The sequence below is a fragment of the Hypoxylon fragiforme genome (assembly GCF_022984875.1).
Source record: "Hypoxylon fragiforme strain CBS 206.31 chromosome Unknown GGS25scaffold_6, whole genome shotgun sequence".
Classification (NCBI taxonomy): domain Eukaryota; kingdom Fungi; phylum Ascomycota; class Sordariomycetes; order Xylariales; family Hypoxylaceae; genus Hypoxylon; species Hypoxylon fragiforme.
The window spans coordinates 3,460,540-3,485,731 of NW_026054761.1; the positions used below are offsets into that span (position 1 = coordinate 3,460,540).

At 48.1% G+C, this 25,192-nt stretch overlaps 8 protein-coding genes across 8 annotated transcripts; 3 read left to right on the forward strand and 5 right to left on the reverse strand.

Moving 5' to 3' along the window:
- Nucleotides 1-10: 10 nt before the first annotated feature.
- On the reverse strand, nucleotides 11-2,167 carry GGS25DRAFT_532864 (general substrate transporter; the record flags this gene model as incomplete). The annotated part of the gene is made up of 8 exons (XM_049265629.1): nucleotides 2,017-2,167; nucleotides 1,578-1,901; nucleotides 1,423-1,506; nucleotides 1,220-1,348; nucleotides 670-1,105; nucleotides 450-587; nucleotides 217-375; nucleotides 11-163 (listed from the first exon to the last, which is right to left on the reverse strand). Exons 1-8 carry the CDS (start codon nucleotides 2,091-2,093, stop codon nucleotides 11-13), a joined length of 1,500 nt encoding a protein of 499 aa, XP_049116175.1. The 5' UTR covers nucleotides 2,094-2,167.
- Nucleotides 2,168-3,141: 974 nt separating this feature from the next.
- Nucleotides 3,142-5,210, forward strand: GGS25DRAFT_532867 (MFS general substrate transporter; the record flags this gene model as incomplete). Its single annotated transcript, XM_049265630.1, has 2 exons — nucleotides 3,142-3,196; nucleotides 3,296-5,210. The coding sequence occupies 2 exons, from the start codon at nucleotides 3,142-3,144 to the stop codon at nucleotides 5,032-5,034; spliced, it is 1,794 nt and encodes a 597-aa protein (XP_049116176.1). The 3' UTR covers nucleotides 5,035-5,210.
- An 81-nt stretch (nucleotides 5,211-5,291) lies between these two features.
- On the reverse strand, nucleotides 5,292-7,177 carry GGS25DRAFT_532874 (polysaccharide lyase family 4 protein). The gene is made up of 3 exons (XM_049265631.1): nucleotides 6,834-7,177; nucleotides 5,456-6,774; nucleotides 5,292-5,391 (listed from the first exon to the last, which is right to left on the reverse strand). Exons 1-3 carry the CDS (start codon nucleotides 7,084-7,086, stop codon nucleotides 5,362-5,364), a joined length of 1,602 nt encoding a protein of 533 aa, XP_049116177.1. The 5' UTR covers nucleotides 7,087-7,177; the 3' UTR covers nucleotides 5,292-5,361.
- A 1,833-nt stretch (nucleotides 7,178-9,010) lies between these two features.
- GGS25DRAFT_349649 (glycoside hydrolase family 71 protein) lies at nucleotides 9,011-11,247 on the forward strand. The gene is made up of 8 exons (XM_049258032.1): nucleotides 9,011-9,314; nucleotides 9,370-9,836; nucleotides 9,933-10,001; nucleotides 10,055-10,177; nucleotides 10,245-10,352; nucleotides 10,415-10,636; nucleotides 10,699-10,964; nucleotides 11,016-11,247. The coding sequence occupies exons 2-8, from the start codon at nucleotides 9,455-9,457 to the stop codon at nucleotides 11,046-11,048; spliced, it is 1,203 nt and encodes a 400-aa protein (XP_049116178.1). The 5' UTR covers nucleotides 9,011-9,314; nucleotides 9,370-9,454; the 3' UTR covers nucleotides 11,049-11,247.
- GGS25DRAFT_349652 (uncharacterized protein) lies at nucleotides 10,823-12,513 on the reverse strand. The gene has a single exon (XM_049258033.1). It carries the CDS (start codon nucleotides 12,414-12,416, stop codon nucleotides 11,247-11,249), a length of 1,170 nt encoding a protein of 389 aa, XP_049116179.1. The 5' UTR covers nucleotides 12,417-12,513; the 3' UTR covers nucleotides 10,823-11,246.
- Nucleotides 12,514-12,670: 157 nt separating this feature from the next.
- GGS25DRAFT_497377 (uncharacterized protein) lies at nucleotides 12,671-13,975 on the reverse strand. The gene has a single exon (XM_049261615.1). It carries the CDS (start codon nucleotides 13,316-13,318, stop codon nucleotides 13,088-13,090), a length of 231 nt encoding a protein of 76 aa, XP_049116180.1. The 5' UTR covers nucleotides 13,319-13,975; the 3' UTR covers nucleotides 12,671-13,087.
- A 4,524-nt stretch (nucleotides 13,976-18,499) lies between these two features.
- Nucleotides 18,500-21,181, reverse strand: GGS25DRAFT_497384 (ubiquitin fusion degradation protein UFD1-domain-containing protein). The gene has a single exon (XM_049261616.1). It carries the CDS (start codon nucleotides 20,879-20,881, stop codon nucleotides 18,593-18,595), a length of 2,289 nt encoding a protein of 762 aa, XP_049116181.1. The 5' UTR covers nucleotides 20,882-21,181; the 3' UTR covers nucleotides 18,500-18,592.
- Nucleotides 21,182-22,574: 1,393 nt separating this feature from the next.
- GGS25DRAFT_349861 (uncharacterized protein) lies at nucleotides 22,575-24,923 on the forward strand. The gene is made up of 6 exons (XM_049258034.1): nucleotides 22,575-22,622; nucleotides 22,675-24,067; nucleotides 24,347-24,388; nucleotides 24,467-24,559; nucleotides 24,611-24,617; nucleotides 24,688-24,923. Exons 2-6 carry the CDS (start codon nucleotides 22,772-22,774, stop codon nucleotides 24,729-24,731), a joined length of 1,482 nt encoding a protein of 493 aa, XP_049116182.1. The 5' UTR covers nucleotides 22,575-22,622; nucleotides 22,675-22,771; the 3' UTR covers nucleotides 24,732-24,923.
- The last annotated feature ends 269 nt before the right edge of the window (nucleotides 24,924-25,192 follow it).

The window sequence follows — 25,192 nt, forward strand, 5'->3', positions numbered from 1 at the left end:
CGTAGGAATCTTAGCTTTGCGATGGACGGCCAACACTCTTGGGGAGGACAGGCTCGGTTTGCTCATCAACCTCCTCAACCTCCCCGCCAGCAGCCTTGTTAAAGAGCAAGTCCATATCCTCTAGCGCCCGGCCTTTGGTCTCAGGATAGAAGACGACAATAATCTAATAATCGGAGAATGAGAAGTGGCCATTACACTTCAGGGGGGAAGACTTACGGGGATGCAGATAAAGTTGACCGCCATAAAGAAAAAGTAGATGTTGGAACCAATTGTGTCGATACCCACAGGCCAAACTTGGGCCACGACGATGGATCCAATGGCTCCAGCAGAGGCGGATAAGTTGAGGCCACGTGCGCGGACTGAGGTAGGGAAGATCTTGGATTGGTGCGAGAATTAATCTCATACGACATCAAAAGGGGGGGTAAGGGGGGCGAAGGGGGATGACTTACCTCGGATCCGTATACCCAAGCCGATGGACCAAAGCCCATACTGTATCCCAGCGCGTAGATAAAGATGAACACAATACATACAACGTCTGCACCCTTATCTGTGTTGTCCGGATACACTTGACCCAGCGCCCCATTAATCTAAGATGCACGAAGTTATATTATCAGTTGCCCACGGGCTTTGCAAAACGGGGTATAGGGCTAAGGAGAAATCATGGCTTACGAGCATCCCAAACCCCATTGCAACACAACCCGCCGTCAACGTGACTCTCCGCCCCAGCCGATCAATAAGTAGCATCTCAATAACTGTCATGCCAATCTTCAACGTAGACTCGATGCCCCCCGCCATAAGCGTGACGCGCGTCGGCAGCCCCAGACGTGCAAACAGCGTGGGGAGGTAGTACTTCATCGCCGTGGCGCCGCACATCTGCGCCATGAACTGCAGCAGAGACGCTCGCCACAGACGCTTGAATAGGCTGCGGTCTGTGAATAGGGAAAGCCACGACGAAGAGGGGAATGCGGCCCGGTGCGCGTCTACGTCCTCCCGGATACTGGCGAGTTCGCTTTCGATCTCGTCGGAGCTGAACGAGCCTTCGCGGAGCCAGGAGAGTGACTTTCGAGCTGCGTCGTGGTGGGAGTGCTCGATTAGCCAGCGGGGGCTGTTTTGTGTAGCACGTGTTGTTAGTTTTAGTTTGGATATATAAATAAACGAAGAACCATCACACAGGCACAGACAAGTTACTGCTTTACGTAGTCCAGAAGATGAAACTTACGTCTCGGGGATAAATGGGAGGCCGATTCCAAAGATGAAGCAGGGAACCAATACGACAGCAAGGGAGACTCGCCATGAAACGTATATAGCGTAGTCTGATGAGTTCCAAAAGGTTACAGCGTAGCCGACCCTGTTATCATTGACACGATCAGTCAGTTACGCCATTCAGAAGAAAAGGTGGTGAAGCGGCTTTTGCCATCTTACCAAAAGCCGCACGCTAGACCGGCCACAAAGCCAACGTGGTTCAGGACGACGTATTTCCCGCGTTTCCCTGCAGGTGAAACCTCGCTTGATGGACATGTATGTTAGTTCCGTGTTTTCTCGATAGATCTTTTTGGTGGAGGGTACGAAGTAGGTACCTCTGATAAAGGGGCACCGAAGTCGATAGCATGCCCACGCCTACACCCGATATGACGCGGCCGACGATCATCATGGCATAGGCCCCTGACCCCGTCGCGCCACACTCAAAGGCATTACCGACGGCCACAGTCAATACGCCCGCCAAAGCCGCATACCGCCGGCCGAAGCGATCGCTGGTAGCATGTGAGATGAAGACGTAGCTTAGCCATGTCCCTAAGTAGTAAATAGCAGTGATCACCCCCTTTCTTGAAGGAGTGAGGTGGCCCATTGTTTGGATGAAGCCGGGATGGACGAGGACCGAGGAGAGAATGCCGACATTATAGCTAAGCCAATGTTAGCAGAAAGCCCCTAATGGCAAATTCAAGAGGAAAGTCTTGGTGATAGTGGCTAATAAGTCTGAACGTAAGAACAAGACACAATATAAAGGGAACAACTTACCCCCATGTGAATGAGCCCAGAGCAAAGAAGATACATAATAAGTGAAGCCGAATGTCTGCCTTGGTGGCTAATGCCATGATAAATGTTGCCGATGTTTTCAAATACTTTATGAGACTATATTAACAGAGAAGAGAAACGTAAGGTACGATAAAGAGGCACTCTGAAGATTCGCTTCGAATATAATACTGGAGATATCTGAATTACATCAGACTATATTAACTGCACAAACCAGAAAGCCTCACACCTCTATAAAGCCCCAATATGGCCTATTGTCTGATGTTTGCCCCCACTGTGCCGTAGCATTCGTCGAAAAAGCTGCCAAGTCAGGCCTCATTCCTCACTCAGCTGCCTATTCGAATCCTAGCTCCAGCGCGGTATATGGATAGCTTACCATTCTCGTGGGTGACAGCTCGAGATATACCTACAGTATATGGTCACCTCCTTCCCCCGCATTGATGTTACCAGCCCGGTTACCAACACAGGATTTATCCCCCAATCTGTCTCGTACGCTGCTATAATGGAACCATACAATTACGTGAGGAGCTGCAGGCCAAGACATATATGGGTGGCGCGACGGTGATTCTATTTGTTTAAAGACCCAGGGAGATATGTACCGTTGGACGCGGGTAAATTGAACTGATACGACTCTGGATCCGCAGTCCCAAATTGCCGATATAAGATAGACATATCTACCTTACATCGACTCGGACCTATTCAATCGGGGTCGTTGGAGTTAGGGTAATGCCACGAACCATGTTGGAAAATGAACGATTGTGTGATGGCGGAGGATGGATATTAATCCCAAGTGAAGCTCTGACGGAGTTGACCTCCGCCACAGAGCATATATATATAGATAGGGGAAAAGAGAGTGCTGGTTACCTACGCAGATAGCTTCGATGTTGCGTTACTTGAATTTCTGGCTGGTATATCGTACCTTGATGAGATTCCACCACTCAAAAACGCATCTTGGTGACAGGCGGTTCACATGAAAAATTGAGATCGTACAAGACGGCGACACTGCCTATTCATAAACACAGGACGCCCAAAAATGATCAGAATTCCGAGCAGATTCTCGCGGGGTTGAAGTTAGATGCTTTTGCCATACTATGACCATCTAAACACGAGATGGGCCGCGAAGTAATGAACGAACAGACCGAGGCACCACTGTGCTCTAGTAATGGTAAACACTCTATGAACTAGAAGCTACTGTTTTTCACGAAGCACCTATCATGATACATTAGTAGAGAACCCCATAGAACTAACACACAATATTTGCCAGACCTCGGACCTCGAATAAATGTGACGACAGTTAGAGAAGACCTCGAAGAAGATCGAACATACCCCGAACGAACCGGGCCGGTAAAGCCAGCCCCTATCCGATGGTGCGACCTCCCCAATAAAGACCAACTCTTCATCCTTTCGCTCTGCCGCCTATCAGAGCCACTATCCAACGTCTGCCTACTCCCCTACATCTTCTACCTCGTGCGTTCGGTCCTCCCTCCTTCTCCCCCTTCCTCTATCCCGAACCTCGAAAACGACCCTTCAGCATCACCACCACCACCACCAACACCGGAATCCGCCGAGGAGCTCGGAGCCCGCATCTCCAAGTTCTCAGGCCTGCTCGTCGCCGCCTTTCCCCTCGCGCAGTTCCTCGTAAGCCTCCCCTGGGGCCGGCTGTCCGACAGACATGGGCGGCGCTTCTCTATTGTAGCCGGGCTCGCGGTGTCCGTGATCGCGAACGTGGGATTTGGATTCTCGCGGTCAATCGACGCGCTGTTCTTCTGGCGGGTGCTGGCTGGCCTCGCCAATGGAAATGTGGGAATTATGCGGACTGTCACTGCCGAGGTCGTGAGGGAGCGCAAGTTCCAGACCAAGGCGTTCCTGCTGCTGCCGCTCGTGTTTAACGCAGGCATGGTGGCGAGTCTGGCGTTGGGCGGGTGTTTGGCGGAACCTGTGGTAAATCTCCCCGGGCTCTTCGGGTCCCAGGGGTGGTTTAATGCAGCTGGGAATCCGGAAGGTGTGCAATGGGCTCTTGACCACCCGTACGCGCTCCCCGCACTTCTCAACGCAGCAATCCTGGGCGTTTCGTTACTCCTGGCCGTCTTGGGATTAAAGGAGACGCTTCCTGGGAAGGAGAGCCAGAGCGATATTGGCCTCAAGTTAGGCGCAGTGATAAAGCGGCGGATAAAGCTAAAAGGACGACGACGACGACGACGACAACGCGCCAGTCCAGAAAGTGAGGAGGAATACGCGATGCTGATAGAAAGCAGCGAAGACACGTTTATCGGCCAAACCCCACCAGATCCCGAGAAGCCCGATCCCACGGGCACAACTGCCGAACGACGCAGGCGTCTCCCCTTCCGGAGCCTCTGGACACGCCGGGTCCTCTGCGCGATGGTCTCGTTCGGGCTGCTCCCGCTGCACAACTCGGCCTTCATGCACATCTTCCCCGTCTACCTCAGCAGCCCCCCCGCGGACAACGTCGAGGCATCGATGCTGGCGTTTACGGGCGGATTGGGCCTCCGGTCGTCGACGATTGGGATATGGCTCTCGGTCTTTGGCATATGCGGCATACTGCTGCAGCTGTTTATTTACCCCCGGCTTCAGGCCCGCATCGGCACCCGTGGTGTCTTTCGGATTGCGCTATTCTTGTTCCCTGTCACGTACGCCGCGGCGCCGTACCTGTCGCTGCTCTCTGGGGACGACGAAGGGGCTCTAAGGTGGGTCTGCTTGGGGATGGTCGTCTGCGCGCAGATCATGGCGCGCACGATGGCTATCCCGAGTACGGTTATTCTGTTGACCGAGGCGGCGCCCTCGAGGACGGTGCTGGGCACGATCCACGGGGCCGGGAATATGTTGGCTAGTCTGGCCCGGGCTGTCGGACCGGCTATTGGGGGTTATGTGTTTGCGTGGGGGGTGGAAGAGGGGGTTATTGGGCTTGTGTGGTGGATGTATCTGGTGATTATTGCTATGTGCGCGCTTGCGTGGTCGTATATCCTGGACAGGGATGAAGAATAGGGGGTTATGTATTAGGTTTTTAAAATGTGAATGAAGGCTGGGCGATGAGGGTATGGTTAGACTACTAGAGATGTGAATTTCGACATTGACAGTTCAGAAAAGCAAATGAGATCCCCTTACTGACGTGGGTAATATACACTTACCTACCTAAGGTATATACATTTATTTTGGATCACTAGGTTTGTACAGCGCAGCTCAAATATTCACGCGATCATTGGCGGGTAACACGATAGGGGTTATATTCATGGTTGTCAACCCTAAGCTTTTAACTAATCGAAATAGCCTCTGCTATCTCGTGACGTCTGTTCCTTGAGTCACATCCATTTCTTATGTGAAGAGCTCAACGGCATCAAAGATCTGTAGTAATTCTCAGTTAGTCTAAATCCAATGCATTTGACCTTGTTTTATACACAGTACTTACGAGATTGGGGCTCAAGAAATCGGCACCACTGTTCCCTGAGATGGAAGTGATGGTGATGGTGTTGGCACCAGCAACAAGCGTACCGCTGGGAATGCTGACGTCGTAAACTTCGCCGAAACCGCGGTATGCGCCACGAGTCACGCCACGGCTGTCGATCTTAGTTGGAGCCGCTGGCGCTGGCCCGGTCCAGGAGTTGACCTTGGCTTGCGGACGGGAGCCGGCAAAGGACAGCGTGGTGGCGATGCGGAGGGTGGCGGCGCCGGGAGCAGAGTTCAGGTTGAACTTGATAGTCACGGGGTTGTTCTTGGCCTGGAAGAGAGCCATGGGGAACTGGTTCAAGGACGAAGAGCCTACAGTGTAGGTGGCGGGCGTCCATGCCGACATGCGCGAGTCGGAGGGATGCATCCGGAGGAACTTGTCCGCGTTGAGGAAGCCGGTGGGCTGGCCGTCGTATTCGCCTATCTTCCAAAGCGAGTTTCGGGTCGTCTCGCCGCTCGCAATGTTCTTCGTCGTAGTTTGGCCAGCACTCACGGTAACGCCGGTAGCGGTGGCGACTTTGTATTCACCTTGGTACAAGACCATAGTATACGTGCCTGGTTTCATGGCGGGGGAAACGTAGTTGTTGTTGGATGCGATGGTCCAATACTGGGCTGCCGAGTTGTACCAATGAACAACAGTTTGGAAGCTACTGGCCACTCCGGTGGCTTTGCCGGAGACACGTCCACGGCCCGAGTCCGCGACGTAGCCTGTGATGCTGAGTCCCGAGAAGAAAGACGTGTCAAAGTCTTTGGCCTTGGGCACGCCTGATCGCGTAAAGGCCAAGACATAAGGACCGTGGAGGACGTTAACTCGGTACGCTTCAGTTTGGACATGACCGCTGTTCATGTACCAGTAGAGGTTAGTGGCATCGCCAGCGTTGTTGGATTCGATATCACGGAAGAATGGGCCGCCAGAGGACGACTCGGGTTGCGGCGCCAACACACAAGCGTGAATCACATCGGTGCCGCCGTAGACGCACTGCGCATCCTTGTCGATGAAGCGGGTGCTTGAGTAGAACTTGGATCGGGTTTCTCCGTCGACGATAAATACATCGGATCCCTCTACGGTAGAGGAGCTGCCAGAGGTGGTAGATACTTTGCCATAGGGGTACTCTTCCGGCAGCACTGATGACTTCAGGCGGGCGATGAAGCGTAATTCGCCTACAGAAGGTTCCTCCTTGATGTAAGTACCGAGGTATATGTTGCTCTCTCCCTCTTTAACTACCATGTAATGGGTCAAGGTCGAAGTGGTGCAGGTCACCTTTACGTAGTTGACGGAACCTATGCGAGGGGTTAGAACGTATCTCAAGGTGCACAAGTCATGCGTTCTAGAAACGTACTAGCTGTAACTGATTCTACCTTGACAGTCGCGGTACCCAGACCCGAGGACAAATGCGTGCCCTGGGAGGACTGAAGTTCGGTGCCACGATACTTGATGGAGGTTATGTCGCAGCTACCTCCGTTGACAGTGAAGACCAACGCGTTGCTCGACCCGGCGTCAATGACATAGTTACTGCCGGACTGGGTGAAGCCAAACGCGGCAAATGCCTCAGAGGCAAAAGCGAATACCGACAAAAGCAAATAGAGAAGCATGGTTGTCGATCTGTCTGTACTGTCGATCTGGATGGTACGGGATCGAGCCAAATAGACTCTACAAGCGGTACATCGATAACATAGGAGGCTCAAGTGCAGACACAGGAGATCATCCAACTTATATCTATAAAAATATATTAATATCTAGCCAGGCTACCTGGTAATAAGTGCCATGCTTTGGAGCTGGACCTAGCAACACGAAAGCACGAAACCTCCTTTTGATGGTATCGGACTAGCACAGGACCGAAACGAGAGACCCTTGAACAACACGCAATTGGACTTCTTTCTTGGTATATAGTATATACAATAATATTAGTAGCATTATGTTTTTAGCGAGTGGTTGCATTGGGCTAATTCCGTACTTAGGGGGGGAGAAAAGAGCAAGGCATGGTTGAGGTGAAGAGTTGGCGGCGGCGCTTTGTAGCTGAATTACCGGCGTCCTGGACGAATCGAGAAAAACGGAACAACGCTGCGAATAGGTGAGGTCTAGGTTGACACATGATGGAGTGCCAATGTCATTACGGACTGGGCATCGTATCCGATGAGCTAGATGATTGATGGAATTATTTGGTACGAAAAGCGAAGTGTTCAACTATTAGGAAGGTCTTTCATCACATTTGGAGAATCTATGCCCAATTGTACAAATACGTGCCTAGTACCAGTGGTCAAGGTAGGGTTTGCGGCGGGTTAGCTGCTACGATATGAGATCTATGTTACTACATAGTATGTATCCTGCCAGGGGTAAAGAAAAGACGAACTCACGATCCGGTGGGGAAAAGATCGGATGACTACTAATAATACACTACACTATATTAGGCATGTGCGTGCTAACCTACCTAGTATGTAGGTCGAATGTCGAAGGTCGAACGCATGAAATGGGTAACGACCCTATACCTTGACGTCGATATTAGACAATGCAAAAAAGCTTGAGATCACGAAATGAAAGGGCTGAGAGTGGGCTTTCGGCGGTTTTCAACTCAGGGGTGGTTACAGGTATATAGAAGGGGTTATACACTAACACTAGGTAAGCCACGCCACGAACTTGAACGCGGAGAAAGATACTCACTCAAGTAAGCGTACCCGAAAAGGGGTGTCTAGTATTCAGCCACAACAAGATGCCCAAATGGGTAATAGACTCGGCTCTTGGCGACACTGCACAAGGGGTACCATTGATGCAGTCACTAACGTTAATTGTGTCGATCAATCGAGTTTGATTGGACCGCAACTGAGATCAAATAGTGTAGGATGCAAGTCGTACGAAAGGTAAGAAGAAGAAGCAAAGCTGTTTAGCTACTGTAGCTCTCTTGCATATGAGCTAGTCTGTGGAGTGAAGTAACCTTAGGTGCTTGGAGACAAGACGGCCCAACTGTATTGTACAATGCGCAGGAGTGTAAAGTACCTACCTGGGTACCTACTGTAGTCTGTAGGTATGCAGTAAGCGCAAGCCGTGTTTCATGAGCAAACACGCGAGGATTAGAGAGTCGCCAGTGGACGTTGCGATGTTGGATACAAATGAAAAAAGTTGTGCCATACATGATGCTATGATGCTAAGCACCTACTTAGGTATGTGATATGAAGAAGGTGTTATTTTATTGATGACTGTCATAAGAGAATGGTTGTCTAGCAGGCTATGAACGCCTTCCAATATTTGCTGGGAAGTTTGAAAGTCTTACGACACGACTGCTAGATAGAGCCAAAGTCCTTAGTGATGATGAGTATGATGCCTGACACTCACCTATGTACCTATCTCATCCGGCAAATGGGACAATATCACAGCTGACCTTCTGTCAATAAAACAAATACAATAAGCAATGTTATTATTTTTAACCTTATTCTTGAGGTTGCTAACTCGTTCAAGGGAGCTCTGGAACTTCACCATCTTACTCATTGTTCAATATGCGTTTTGCCTCATACGATTTGCTTCCAAAATCTGATGAACGCCACCTTTCATCGTGACTACCTAGGTAGATATAGGTCACCCCAAAGGGCATAAGTAGAAGCGATGATGATTCCAGCAAAACAATTAATCCCCTTTCTAGTTTATCGACACCAAAGTCCGGCGTATTCCCTTGGCTCCTACATACGGTGTGGGATTACCGATTATGCAGACACAGCCCGCGTTTTGATGTTACGCATGTACAGGAAGGATGTAGGCTTCAGCTTAATGGCTTCATTGAAGGAAGTTGCCTATATAGAGCTACAGCTCGCATTGATTGTGAAGTTGACTAGTTCGTTGCATCATCCTCAGCTCTTTCGCATCTCTCTTATTGATTCCAAAGCTAGCTAGCTAGTACAGAAGTCTTTCCTCATCTTGTTCCTGTTCATAGCAGCAATCGTACTTGTCAAACTCGCAATAACCCGCGTAGCCATGTCTCGACAAGTATTTGCCCATTACATGGTTGGCCTCACCAACGGCCAGTCACAGAACCAATGGCAGAAGGACATATCGGAGGCCAAAGGGGCGGGCATCGACGGTTTCGCTTTGAACGTCGGGTCGGCTGACTCGTGGAACGGCCAGCAGTTGCAGCTAGCTTATAACACGGCTTCGTCTAACGGCTTCCACCTGTTTTTGTCCTTCGATATGGCCGCTAGCTCCTGGTCCGTTGACCAAGTGGTCGCCCTCATCAACCAATACAAGGGCGCAGGCAGCCAGCTGAAAGTCGACGGAAAGCCCTTTGTTTCCACATTTGAAGGGCCCAGTTGGGCTGATAATTGGGCTGCCGTACGTTCTGCTACTGGTGGTATCTTTTGTGAGTACCCTTCATGTTTCCTACGCACCTCTGATTTGCAAAAAGGGGAGTTTGTCTCATCGTCATACTCCAAGTTATTAACAGCAGACGACGTAGTGGTGCCAGACTGGTCTTCCTTGGGAGCTCAGGGAGTCGCAGGCAAGCTTGATAAAATTGATGGTGCCTGTACGTAATATCCTTCTTTACCATTCTCAATTGCGGCGATTTACACAGCATAGTTAACTGGGGCGCATGGCCAAATGCCAATGACTACACCATAAACACTGGTAATGATCAAGCATATAAGTCGGTTCTCAAGGGAAAGGCGTACATGATGGGCGTCAGCCCTTACTTCTACACTGGTAAGCGAGCCACAATCTGGGCTGACAAAATTCCGAAGAGGTCGGCGAGTTAACCGTACTATCCTAGATCTTCCCCAATACAACAAGAACTGGTACTCGTCTAGCGATTCTCTGTGGTACGATCGCTGGAAGCAAGTCTTGGATATCATGCCGCAATATGTCGAAATCATCACCTGTGAGCATACTTCCTACGCCGGTAGCACGAGAGGTTTTATTGCCGGGTACTGATATGAGCAGGGAACGATTATGGCGAGTCTAGCTACATTAATGACCCCATTCCGGCGCAGATTGTGAATGGTGCTCAAGCCTACGTCAACGGATTCGGACACTCGGCATTTCGCTTCGTTTTGCCTTACTTTATTAGCGCCTTCAAAGCCGGCAATGCGAATGTGCAGCTGCCTACTGAAGGTGCTGTTGCATGGTACCGGACCACACCTGCGTCAGTTTGTGGTGATGGTGGTGAGCAGCAACCGTGCCTTTATAAGGATGGTGCGGGTTCCTGGGCTAACCTCGGGTGATAGGAACGGTTTGGGGCCAAGGGGGAAATACTTCAGCAGTAAAGGGCACGAAAGACGTAATTTCGATCATTGCCTTGTCTAATGGGCCCAAAAGTATTCAAGTTTCCATTGGAGGCTCAAGACAAACCGTAAACCCCTCGAACTCGTTCGGTAAAGCTTTCTTTTATCAAGTTCCTTTCAACGGTAAGACTGGTGCCGTCACTATCACGATGAACGGGAAATCGACGAAGGGGCCAGAAATCTCGAACAGTTGTCCATCCTCAGGCCACGTGAGTATCTGCCTGATACCTACATTCGCAAGAGTACTAACGAGGGGATAGGTCAACTTTAACTCGGTTGCGATTCAGCTGTGAGGATTCGCGGTATAGGATAGGGGCGGTGGAACAAAGTGTATTATGCTTGGAACTTTCTGATTCTCGATCCAACCCTTACTCTTGGGGTAGGTAGGTCATTTTGGATATTGTCATTCTTTAGATAAATCAAGTACGACCTATACATAGATTAGGTAGTCAGGATGGTATTATTTGCATTGTAGGTTCAATGTTATACGCCTAGTTAGGCGTTTTGATCCCGACTTGGAATTTCTCGGCCCAGCCCGTAAATTCATCTCTCTGGCCGTCCCACGACTTCATTAACATTTCCGATGCCGCGAATGCGTCAAAAAAGCATGAATCCATGGTGCGATCTATGCCGTCGCGGTCCAGGTCATAGAATGCACAGGCTAATTCGCCAAAGCGATGCGGTAGGCTTTTCAGCAAGGGAAATACTTCATCGAGCCGCCGCGTGACTGATGATTGCGTACTGGAAGGCAGTGCTGGGACAACTTTCAAGCGTCTTTTGACGATGGCCGTGTAAAGCAACGTAGTCAGGCGTAGGCGTTTTAGACAGGATTCTAGACGCTCTCGAATCTTGTCCGGATCCCCTCTAGGTATGGTCCTGGGATTCATCAGTTGGTCGAGCATCTCCTGTGTCGAGATGTGGGTATTTTGCAACTGGTCTGCGACGCTACCAACGTCACCGTCCTCCGCTGGATCGGCATCGTTATCGTCGTCTTGGTCCTCGTCTACTTCCTCGCTATATTCCTTGAGCTCTTCAAGAATATCCTTCAGTGTATCCCTGTATTCCTCGACCTTCTTTACCAGCAACCCAGCCACACCAAGTTGCTGTAATAGAATGACGTCGTCGCAAGCAGCCCAGATAACACCGGTAGCAGCCATGCTGCCTTTTTCTCCACGGACGCCATTTTTCTGAGCCGAAGGCAGAACCTTTCCGTTTAGAGGGATGGTTTCAACTAGGCTCTTTAGTTCCTTGAGCACACGATAACATCGCCATGCCAAGTCCTGGCGAGCCACTGTGGTAAATTTATCCGAATCGCATATTTGAACGGCAGAAGCCAAGGCTGGTATGGGACCGGCGGCTAGTTCGCGGAGGACTTTGATAATTGCGGAAGGTGTAAATGGCTCGTTAATGATTAGAAGTGATATTTTTGTGGTATGTGCCTTGATTAGGGTAGCAGAATCGTGAGCGAGGGAAAGAGGGTCAATAGATGATGTGTCTGAGGTAGGGGGCAACGCAGATGGGGATGGGGAGGAAGATGGCAATGGTAGAGCGGCGGTTTCGGTGGCTATTGAGTGAAGAAAGTTTTCGAGTTGGGATATCAGATCAGTTGTAGATTGTACCAAAGCCTTTAATGCTTGGAGCGAATTGTCGGGTGTGGCCATGGTTGAAGACGCGATGCCTCTTGTATTTTTTTTTTCTTTTTTTCTTTTTTTCTTTTTTTCTTTTTTGAATTATTAGTTATTCGTCTCGGAGCATTTTCAACTTCCAACTTTCTAAAAAAAGAATAACTAGGTAACTACCCCTCCATACCTAGGTATGCGCTTATCGATAACTAGTGGCGCCTTACATAAGCACTAGCTACACTAGTTATGGGCATTACATAATCGGATCCATAGATACCTTCAAGGTTTCAATGCTGAACGAAAATTATCAACGACGTTGAATACTTACAACTACTTATAACTACCTACATCCTAGTATCCTAACACTTGGAGCTCTATAAGTCTTATATATTTGCATAATTATACATTATTTTATACATGGTTAACCACGAGCGCTTAATATCCGCCTCATCTTGCCCCTTAAAAAGAAGGCATACCGACTTTGATATCTTGTTCTTGGTCCATTCTAACCCAACCCAGACCAGCGTAACCGACGAGTGGAAAATCGACTAGGGTATAGTGAGAGTAAAGCTAAGTTTCATGAATCAAACTATGGGAGCAAGAGGCTCTCCTAGTCACAGGGAAAGTCGACGAAAACCTCGTTCCCGACGAGGTTAGTTGGTTCGGATGGGCATAGCCAAAAAGCAGCCTTTGGCCTGAATAATCCTACATCAATGCCGATGGCGGTTCCTGGTGGTACGCCGCTCCAATCGAAAGCTTAAGTGAAAAGCACAACTTTGCGTCGAGGACCTGGAACACGACGTCACCTTGTGACGTCCGAAGTTGAATCGAGATTGTAGCGAGATTGTGGGATAACAGCCTAAACACACAGCCGATAAAGTCCCAAGGCGTATTGCTATCAAAATGATCTTATATCGTATCTTTGATGAAGGCTCCTCCATGATAGAGTCCTAGGGTTCTCTCAGGGAGGCGGCTACTTAATAAGGTCAAATTAAGGAATATGGTTCATCAAGTAGATTTCATCTCCGGTAGATTGCTATTCACCAGCTGAGAACCAACAGAACATAACCCCTTAATAGCCACGATACTGACTGCCTGTCCATCTACCTAGCCTAACTAAGTACGCAAGTACTTATGTATCTAGGTAGGAAGGCATATAAGAAGATGGGCAGAAAGATCTTGAAGGATCTAATGAGGATTACTTGTGCCATAATAACGCACGTCTTAGCGAATGACAGCCTCTAGAAAAAGCGCATATTTCTAGGCATCTTGAAATAAACCAATCCAGCTTCAGCTACGTGTCGAAGTTTGGTTGCAAGCATAGTCAGAACTCTAAAGGACCAAGATAAACCGGGGGGGGGGGAAGGGGGGGAGAGTGCCTGGACAACAGCTGCATAATACTTACGAGGAGATAAAAGCATTCAGAGAATACACTGTCATGATTCTTAAACGGACTTGTTGCATTGGCATTACTACGAGCACCGCTTTGCTTCAAGATAGAGCATATATATCAGTTGTATGCAGCAAAACGTACTTCCCTGTATTCGTTTGGCCTCAGAAAGCAAAGTGGTTATATTGAGTGAGGAGCCAATATTGATCAGTAGAACTATAGGGAGATAAATTCGAGTCTTCCAAGGTTCCTTTATAATAACCTTGGTGAATGATGTCTAATGGTCAGGTAAGGTACCTCCTATTCATTATAAGAGTCCCGTAAAATCCCGCTTTTGAGACATGAGTGAAATAGAGACGTATTACCTGAGATATTGGCATGCGACTGACAATAAGTATTCTGCCTTGCAATGTATTATTCCATTTCTAGATACCTTATGTGTTCCACCTTAGCTGTTAAATCCAGCTGCGGGTATCCCAAGGTCATAGGCCAAAGTATCGCAATGGATTTTATTCTATTCGCGACCCTATCTTTTACATAGAGCTCTTTACATAGCCAAATAGAGATCATGAGTACATTATTCTTCTTCGTCATTGCTTAATATACACCGTCCAATAGAATATCCTCGGTAATGATTTGCTGTCACTGAATGGCTTCTTCAGGGGTCGGTATCTAGAACAGAGAACCTTGAGGGCCAATACGGCAAGATTATAAACCCGCACACCTCCCTTTCTTATTTTCTCTCTTTTGAAACTGGCAAGCAAAGAGAACTCAACCGAAATGGGACAGAAAATGAAATTTGAAGTAAAAAAAAAAAAGTGCTCATCCTCAAGTATCCCAAAACCAGCGATATATAACACCAGTCAACCTTCTCAACAGCCCCCACGGATTCCGATCTAGTTAGAAGGGACAGTATGCGTCACAATGTCAGATGATGCATATACTTGACGATTAAATAAACGTAAGAGGGACTGGAAGTACTAACCTAGTGTCCGAACACGAACCTCGGCATGCCTTTTCGATTCTTATAGCCGTACCTGGTTGTTTGGAGTTCTTCGAATCCTATATGAGGTATATTAATCTACCAATAAGACCGCATCAGAAGGCCCGACCGAAGCCCCTCGTCATCGTGGACACCCTTCCCCATTCAATACTCTTAGGGTCTAGAGGTTCCCGCCTACCAAGACAGACTTACCGAGAGACGTAACCGATCCATAATACCCATCCCAATATCCTTCGTACGATCCTAGATACCCTCCATATCGATTTACCTTACAGCGATCATTATTATATCGAGCGATATTTGTTGGTACTTAACCCCCACGCCCGTTGTATGGCTGCCTGGGTTTCCGAGCACTTAGAATCGAATCATTATATCCTGAAACGGTATCAGTGGCTTGGACACACGATCCTAAGCGCAGCTGTAGCCAATATTGCTACAATAGCAATATGAAAAAGATAATCCCTCAATTGTATAAGCAAGTTGACCTAAGAGGCGTTGGCAGACAAACTAAGACACATCTTATCATCTATGCCAATACCCCTTTCCGATATTACCCCTTTCTGGTTGCTTTTCTCGCCGCTTTTCCCCGTGCCTGGGCACAGTTAAAACTACAACATCTAGGCACCTATAAATTGTATAAAAAAATGAAATTTAAGTTAACGAAGAATTCAATCTTATTAACAAGTTCAAACAGAATTATAACATAATAGTTATCTCAACATAATCCCCCCCCTCCCCCCTATAACCCCATGCCGTGATTCGAAACAAGCAATCATGAAGAGTAAGAACAGAGTTAAATGCACTACCGCACAAGCTGTCACACCCTTTACGCCGATGGCACGCACTTGCGGATAAGAAGACCGATGAAAGAAGGCTACTCCGGACGTGCATAAGAAGCTTGGGTCTTAGTTCTTCCACAACAAGGGACTTTGAGTGTCTCCTCAGATTCCTATGAAATCTAATATTATAAGAAACCAACCTATATAGGTAGTTTATTTTTACGTAAATACTTATGGAAATGGAATGAAGCCAGTAATATTTCCATGACATGATTATTATAGCCTTTGTGACGAAACACCGAAGTTGGCATTTACATGAGTTATATGGTAATCCATAAATGCGTCTCTAATACTTAACAAAAACATATGGTAAACTAATAGGATGGGCTGTATCAAGCTATTCACAGCATATTGCCAGATAAAATAGGGCTTGAAAGAGAATTACTCTAGGTAGAGGTAGACATGTATTTGATGTGAGTCTTTCACAATCATAGTGCAAGATAACAAAATCAGATCCTTAGGGCTATGCTCCGTTGGATTTCGAATGGGTCTACGACTAGCAAAATTCTCGTTATAGTTAATGTTACATACATGAAAAAGCCCCTTGCAGGCTTAGTTGGAGGAAAATCCGGGCTTTCTTGCAGCCTGCTACTGCGTCCCTATCTAGATCATTCCTGGTTGCCAAGAGTGCTTGACACATCGTCGCCGCATCTGTCACCTGTCATCTAATTGATATTACAGAGCAAGCGACGCGCCTTCATACGTACACTAACTCTAGGTCGGTATTTTGGTCACGAAGGAGGTAACGCTGCTGAATGCCTTTACCTATTAAGGTATACCACAGTATGACCTGCCTCCTAGCCCGATGATGTTCCATGCGAGGGATTTAATAACCCTATCACCTTAATTAGGTAGCCGTGTTAACTTTGAACCCACCGTGAGGCTAACATTTCATGTAGGCTTGCGGTAGATCCTACCCCCAGTGATGAAGTCACTTACATACATCTTAAGCTAGCTCGGATTCTTTTTCTCGGTCCTATACTGGAGCTATACGACGTAATAATTGCTGGTAGATTTCAAGTCGTTACTAATGGATATCATATTTCACTTGTATAGACATAACTTGGTATGCCTATCCAGTCTATGTAGTTCGTATACTGTAATATCACAGACTTGCTTTTTGATACTAAGCCTGATCTTTAATAGTAGGAGTCCTACTATAGGACTCCCTACCTACTATGCAAACTCGGTGTAAGGGTTGTCGATCAAGAACAGGCAACCCGAGCAGCCTCTCAAGCCTGGCTGTTTCACTAGGACTTTCTATTGGGGTACTGATTCGGCACGGCAGGAAAAGAGTGGGAGCGGCATTGAGGCTGGAGACTTGGTGGGACGCGTCTATTGGACCTTGCTGCTTCTTTCGATACCGACAATGGATTCCATTAGTCAAGCGAGTTGAAGCGGGAATTGACTATGCGTGGGCGTCTGATAGACAAGCCGCGGCCGTGGCCGATTCTGGTGCTGTATAGTCGTGTGTATTCTCTGCAAGCCAAGTCTGTAGGCCTTCAAAAGAAGGCAAAACACGGCAAAGGCCGACCAAACAGCAGTTATCGGGTGCCGCACCTGACCATAAGCCGATAGGCTCGATCACCATTAACTCCCACGCCTTCACACGGTAGCGTGGCAAATCGGAGTCCAAGACTCGGCGTGAAATGTAACTAGCGTTTACGCCGTTGGTGTGGGGATGTCTAAGGTGGTGTACAGGATGACAAGCATTGATAGGGAGAAATTGATGAAGAGTTCATTTGACCTAACAGAGATGGCAATACACATAGCTTCTAAAAATGTGAATTGAATCGAAATTAAACGCTTGGAGAGACTGGTAGTATTGAGGCCTCGAAGGTAGCTAGAAGGGCTTTCCCCTGAAGTTGCCTCTTCCGTATACAGACCCTGAACCAAAAAAAGGCTTCCCAAGGTGTTAGTGAAGAGCTTCAAACACCCTTGTCGATCCATGAGCTCAGCTGGAGTAGCACTGGAGTAGTACGAGTCTAGGATGCTGAATATCCCCCGCACTATCATGCATCTACTTCGTTACACTATCTGAATGGATGGCTAGATTGGATAGACAGCATGTGATAGCAATCCGTGCGGGCCGCGTAAAGCGCCAACACACAACACGCGCCACCTGCCATCCACCCCACGACAATCAACGTACTATAGTAGATGGCTAGTCGTACGTATGTACACTAGGTAGATAGTGGAAGGAGGAATATGGAAAGGGAGGGTCAAGGCGACTCCAAGGGATCCTACCATTGGAAGTTCTTGCTAGCTCGAACGAACCTGTGCTCGAACCTGTTTGCTCGAACCTGCTGCTTGAACGAGTATTTAAAGCCATCAAGCTCCCCATTCTAACTGATTGCAAAAGCTTCCTTGTGCATCGCAACATCAGATAACACACACTACAACACTCAAACACCAATCCAACTCGACTATATATAAGCTTCCGCTTAACCCACACACACTACCTTCAAAATGGAGCCTGCTACTTGTGGATGCGCTACTTGCTCTTGCGCTGACTGGTAAGCTTTCCCATACCCCTACCGTATTTTATCATATGGGATCTGAAGCTAACACTGATTCTTCATAGCAACTCTTGCTCTTGCTGCGTAAGTCTTCATTGAACAGAATAGTTCCAACGTTTAACCTCAACCCCCTGAACAAAGCTCACACCTACTTTGCAGAGCCACTAAACCAGTCTACCATTCGGCATGACACTCCCGGCAACTTGAGAAGAGAATGATTAGGGGGATGACTATGGATAGGTGGATGTGATATATAGTACGGGGTCGTCTTTGATTTTCTACGAGGCTTCTTTGTGTCTATAAGCAGATTAGCTAGTTGCGTCGAGATGAAATTATACACTCCTTGAAAATCCAATCATTAATCAATGCTTGCATATGGGTATCGTGATGCCAACCATCTCTACTAACGCCATCCATTTCATTTCATTTCATTCCTTCCATTTGCCATAGTTTATTCACTTGCCTCATTCCTTAGAGGGGGCCCAATTAATTAACCACCCCCTTGCCCTGTCCATGTCAGGACCCTCTGCCTCGCAAGCTGCAATACACCATTCTAGTTCCCAGTCATCCTCAGATGCTAACAGCTCTGCTAGCTGCCTCCTGCGTTGATTCGCGTCGTCAACACAAAAGTAAATGGGGGTTTGTATATCCCGGACTAGATCCATAAGAGGTTTGACTTGGGGGAGCGCAAGCTGTGCGGTTGATGGCTTGGGCTCTAGCTTCATGTTGGCACGACCAGTCTTGCACCATTCATTGGCGCACCATCTCTTTCCACACCCCTGCATCATCTGCGTCAAGTACTTGCGTTCGATCCGTCGTTTAAGAGCCTTGCCCTCAGGATCGTATAAGCTTACATAGAGTGGAGAGAAACATAATGAACAGAGCCCAATGTCGTTTCCGGGACCCTGACCCATCTTCGTCCCAGCATTTACCACCCCGTTCCTACCGACACCATGCAGCGTTCGGCCGCAATTTTTATTCCGGCACACGGGCGGTTTTATTCGGTGTGCCTTCTCTAGTTCGTGATACTTCAAATGGGCTGACATGTCGCGGAGTCGAATGATCTTGGAGCAAAGATGGCAGTCAGTGGTTCTGGCCCCATCCACAAGCTCATGATCCGTAAGGCCTGTATGAAGCATCTCGGTCGATGGGTTGAACGGGTCGCCTTCTTGGCATACCTCGAGATGACAAAATTGACAGAGAATGATCTTGCCAGGGCATAGGGTTGTTCGGTGGCGCGCGAGATCGGGAATTGCATTGGTCGTGAACGGGCAGAACGGGCATTGCCGTTCGGTATGATACAGGTCATCGTGCTTTGCCTTTTCCATCTCTGATGATCCGTATGCCTCGTCATGGGAGCAATGCCAATGATCTTTCCATTCACTGGAGGCTTTTTGGAAGACATTTTGGCATTGAGGGCAAACCACATTGTTGCGCAAGCAGAAATTCTCGTGGAGAATCATGGTAGATTTTGGCACCCATTGAAGACAGTTCTTGCACTGCTCCTCGTCCGGAGATCGCTCTTCTGGGTTCGCATCCCCCGTGTCGGCCACAGGTGGTGGTGTAGCCTTTCCTGTCGTGAGAGCATTGTTTTTGACTTTCAATTTAAACGGGCGAGGAGATTCATCCGATGCCGTGGATTCGGGAGTATATCCGTGGATAGAAATTAGGAGGCTCTCGGCATTATCAAGCTCGGTATTAGTAGGTTGAATTGTTATCCGCTTACTGCCGTCTTGCGTATAGTTGAAGGCACTAAAGACATGTTCCGATACACGAGGCAGTGCTCTCTGCCGTGAGGACTTGGGGCTTACAAACAAATCCACGCCGTATTCATCCTGTAACTGACTAATCTCGATTTCCAGTACTCTCGATCTTGCCCAGGAAGGCAGCTCGTAATCCACGTAGTCCCCAGGAAGAACTTGACCATCGACGGTCATCCATATATTTAGTTCTTGCCCGACTGAGCTGCCACCAGCAGTTCCAGGAGCTTTTTGATGCTTAGCCATGATCTGCCTTATCGTTTCTCTGGCTTGCTCCTCGTCCAAAGCCTCAATGTCGACTTCAAGATCGGTGTTCACAACGCAGATGCCCTCTCCTTCGGGACGAAACCCGTCAACAAGGAGTCGGAATACCTCCCCTTTGGCCCCTAGCACTGACAGTGTTGCGCCATTCGTGAGGGTTGTGAAACTTTCACGTAATTGCCTCTCTAGCAATGCCTTCCAGTCGAGTGGGTTGTAGCCAGCCTCGAGCGGCCGTAAACGTACGTAGGTGCCTTTCGGTAGGGTATTGGCATGAACTACGACTTGAAGCTCCTCTACTTCATTACCGACATTTTCAACAGACTCTTCCGATGCTTTTTGGCTTCTATTTATTCCCAAACCCTCCATTAAATACGGACTCAGTATTACCTCTCCCTCCTGAGCGGAGAATTCGCGTATGCCGGCATAGATGATGTTGCCATTGGACGGATTGACAAGACGGAACATGAGTGGGCTTGGAAGCTGCTGATAAGGATCGCCATCGAACGCCAACGGGGCTCTGGTTGCTGTGTATGGCGCGTATGAGTTGCGCAGAGGATTCGAAGCTGAGGCGAGAGGTGCGGAAGTAGAGGCCGCCGTGGACGCGGCAAGAAGCTGTTCCAGAGCAGATTGGGGCAGGATAATTTTGTCACCATCCAACTCTCGAGATGGGTAGTTTGTCGGCGAGGCGACACGAAGAGTGGTTGACCACATAATAGAGGGTATCTCGACCATATTGAATCTTGTGATTATTGTCAGGTTGGACGGTTGTGTTTTTCGTGTAGTGGAAGCTCGGGGGGAGACCGCGTGTAGACAGAAGGCATTCCTGGGAAAAGAAAACAAATAAAACAAAGTGATATATGTGTAAAGTCCGTAGTCCGTCCGCGATTGTGGGTGACTGTGGGCGAATGTGGATGTAGGTGGATTTTGGATTACAGATTTAGGATTGGGTTGAAGATGACGAAAATGTTGAAAATCAGTCAGCCATTTCCGTCAAGTTCCATGACGCACCTCTTTTTCTGCCCTAAGATGAACAGGGGTAGTTAAATACTTGCCGAGTGATTAACTGAAAATAGGAAAGCGCATGTGCGTAAGAAGTACATGGTTTAAGTTAATGTACTATGTACAATAATCTACATGGATGGCCGAAGCGATTCCGGGGCACAGTACATAACTAATTATATAAGCAAGTCTCATAGATACTTGTTCAAACCACATTGAATGTTTCTGCATCACTCTTCTTACAAACATCCACCCTACAAAAAAGAACGGAAAAGGTCAAATCCAAGCACTTGATCGGCTAAAATGATTTTATTGCGGGTTTTCCATTTGCCAAGAACCCCCAAGACGGACACGATGGTGAATCTCAGAGTGGCCAAGCAAGAGCCAAGCAAGATGGCAAGATGGTTGAGATGACGATCCCATTCGAGGCGAGCTAACTAGTATCTACCATCGTATTTCAACAATCAATCATATCGACACTACTCACTGCCACCTACTACCTACTGCTGCCTACCTACTACTATGTAGTAATAGCCTGCCTAGGTATCTAGTAGACAAGGAAGGCAAATTCCTATATAAACAAGATACCTACCTACCTTTCCACGTTGGTATGCATCAACGATGACAGCAGCGTCTTGGAGTCCTACCCTACATACATGAAAATATGTATGTACGCTCTGGCTTTTGTGAAGTCTAGATTTCTACACAGAGACGAGCAATCCATCTAGTTACACCGCCCCTCAAACAACTACCTATTATGGTCGCTATTGGCCCAAGCAACCCCAAGCAACCCCAAGAAATGGTAACTAAGTGGACCAGTTATAGCTTATTAACATGCCCTGCGTGCATGTCTGACACTGCAATGCGACGCGGTCGGGTCAAACTGCCAAGGACAGGTAAACTGGAGCTCTATTACCATCATTGCCCAAACGATACGCAATAGTGCAGCAGTTTTAATGAGGAAGAAGCCTCTGCCAATACTCCGATATGGATTCCCAAAGGCCTCAACCTCTAATCCTAGGAAGGAGATGCGTGGGAATAGGAGGGGAGAAAAGGAATGGGAATGGGAAAGGGGGGGGAAACACCTCACTCCTCCCCTTGTTGCTTGATCTTATTTGGATACGGAGCGGTATAATATTCCATAGATGAACCTCTTTCTGTCTTACCTCCTGGCGTCGTCTGCACCTAGTACTATTTGTCTTAAAATAGCAAACAGATCTATGAAACATTTGTTGTCGGTCCATAGTTTTGCCTTTTTTTGAACATTTGAAGTTGATCATACATTATTCAAGTTATATGGTACACTTGTACTATAAAGGTACTGCTACCAGACTATTATAATACATACTTTGAACGTTAACTATTCCCAACTACATACCTACCTAATATCATCTGATTCTCGGGCTACTGAACTATAAGTTACTTACATAAGAGAAGACAAACCTACGCTAATAATCCTTTAAGAACCTTGAAGGTAAACTCCCGAGATCACCACCACCCCACCTACATACTACCTACTAATCTAGGTCCCATACCAGGTCCCTACCTAACCTAGGTGCCTACCTATTTACCTAATTATCCTGTCTTTCTCAAACAGCTGGCCTGTATTTGTTTTTGCATGTAATGGCATCGGGTGTCCCTCAGCACCGTCACACGCGCGATCTATTGAACCCCGAAGCTTCCGATGTTACGAATCCTTTGTTAGACTTACTTTCCAACACTCTTGTCCTTCACCAAACTCTCCCATATCTCCCCATCTCGAGCCTCTTGAACCTCGCTGCCACTTCACCGTCTTTCCGAGATCTTCTTCTCCGACGTACCCCCGGCGTCTTCCGACATCTCGATCTAAGTAAAGTTAGAATCGCCCAATTTGAAATTGACGGTATCGACCGCGGCGGTGAGGTTTGGCGCAATGTCCAGCTCGATGAGAATCTGACTGAGGACGACTTCTACTCCGGACCGCTGCGAGGCATCTTCCAGAGTATCCGGAGACGCAACATACTACAGCATGTCCAGACACTAGTTCTTGACGGTCTCTCGGTGACCGCCGAGTTCTGCAATGACATCCTCATTGATCCTACCCTACGCGTACGCATGCTCTCTATTCGAGATGTCACGAATCTGAATGAACGCAAGTTGATGCAGTCGCTACGGTATGCTTGCCGACCTACCCGCCCTGAGGATACCCCTCGATTGAAAGGGCTATATGTGTTCGGGGCGAGGGACACATCTCTAGTGACTCCGCCTACGCGGGCAAGGCAGAATGGAGCCGCTCGAGGCGCGAGCATCAGCGTAGGATGGAATCACAAGTCGCAACATGCACTACAGGAATCCATTCGGGGTGAAGGTGACGATTGGTATCATAGAAGGGGGCGTATCATTGGCAAACATATCGCCGACGGGTGGGCTGAGACGCTCCTCGACTGCCGCGATGTGATCAAATTCGACGCCGTGCTTTGCACAGGCCCCCGACACCAGAACTCTGCCGCCTTTGGTAAACTATCGTCTATGGGAGGCGCACCTAGTGGCGAACGTCCATGGGGTGTTGCAACTTTTGCCCTTCGTGGATGTGCGTCATGCGGAACTGCCCCCGAGGGTTTCACCACGTACGGGGAGTCTCCAGCGGAGCAATTACCGCTCCTAGCCCCAGTGCCGCTACATTCGTCCACTATCAAGGCCGCCACTTGTCCACGGCCTGGTATTGGGTCAAATAAGGGCGAAGAAGCTCACAAGTTCATTCCTAGGTGTCTCGAATGTATTCGCGAACGATACTGTTTTAGCTGCGACCAATGGTGGTGTGAGGCCTGCTATCAAGTACCAAGCCAACACGACCTGAACGCCCAACATGTTCATATTGTTAACCAGGCGAACGGCCTGATGGACCATGAAATGGCAGCTCTCGAGTTGTCCAATGTTAAGGTATGGATGGGTTACTGTCTTAATTGCAACCTGAGGTCGACGGAGAGATTCAGTGATCGAAATCCTCCCTGAACCCAAGAAATTCCAACCCATATATGGAGGAACCCCCTACTTACCCCTACGATCCGAGTTCATGTAGGGATGGCGAGAGTGGGCATCGACTACTTTCGAACATCCTTGGAAATTGTATGCGGCCAGAATCCCCCAACCTAACAACACATTTTTGGCATTCATGTTTGGAAGACGTAGATACCTAACTTTGCTAACGTTTATTATTAGCGGCCCAGGATCAGCCGAAGTTGCTGGGAATGCGAACACAATGTACGTTTCCCAATCCACCTGCGGACGCTCTTGAAAGCCCTATGCATTTGTATTTCATGGCTAACTCTTGAGCTCTAGTGCCTTGATTGCATCGCCAGCACCCAGAAACTCTGCAGAGCCTGCGGTGGCGGGTACTGTATAATACACTATGAAGGCTCTACACTCACTTTGGTATGTCTCCGAACGGATAATGCTTAACATTTAACTAACGTAGCATAATAGTGCGATTGTATGAAAACCCATTCCTACCCGGTTTCGGCTTGCTCGTTAATCTATGAAATATACTAACTGAATTTTAGGGTGCTCGAGACGCCGCGGTCGCCACTCTAGAGAGTTGTACTGATCATGATAGGTGGTCCTGATTATGAGCGACCACCTATCCACATATGAAGTTATCTACAGCCTGCCTACCTACGTACCTACGTAGGTAGGCAGGTAGGCAGGTAGGTAGATAACTACCTTATAATCAGTCTCGGGAAACCCGAATTTTCAACATTTAGGTATAATCAATCGGAGGCGTTATAATTTCTCTACTCTGCTACCGGGGCCAAAGGATGAGCTTTTTATTACAGACACATCAGTCAGTGGGATGGAGTGACGGGCATGGTTAACCCTTTATTATTATTGATTCTTGGTTCCTGATGGCCTACCAACCCAGGGGGCGAGAAGATGATACCCAACTCAACTTTACTAATTTATCGTTGCCTTTGCTGCCGGTTGATTCCTTCTAGCGAAGTATGTGTTTATGTACCGTGATAATGCCAAACCGTACGCAACATATGAGCACAACTATAAACGTACGTA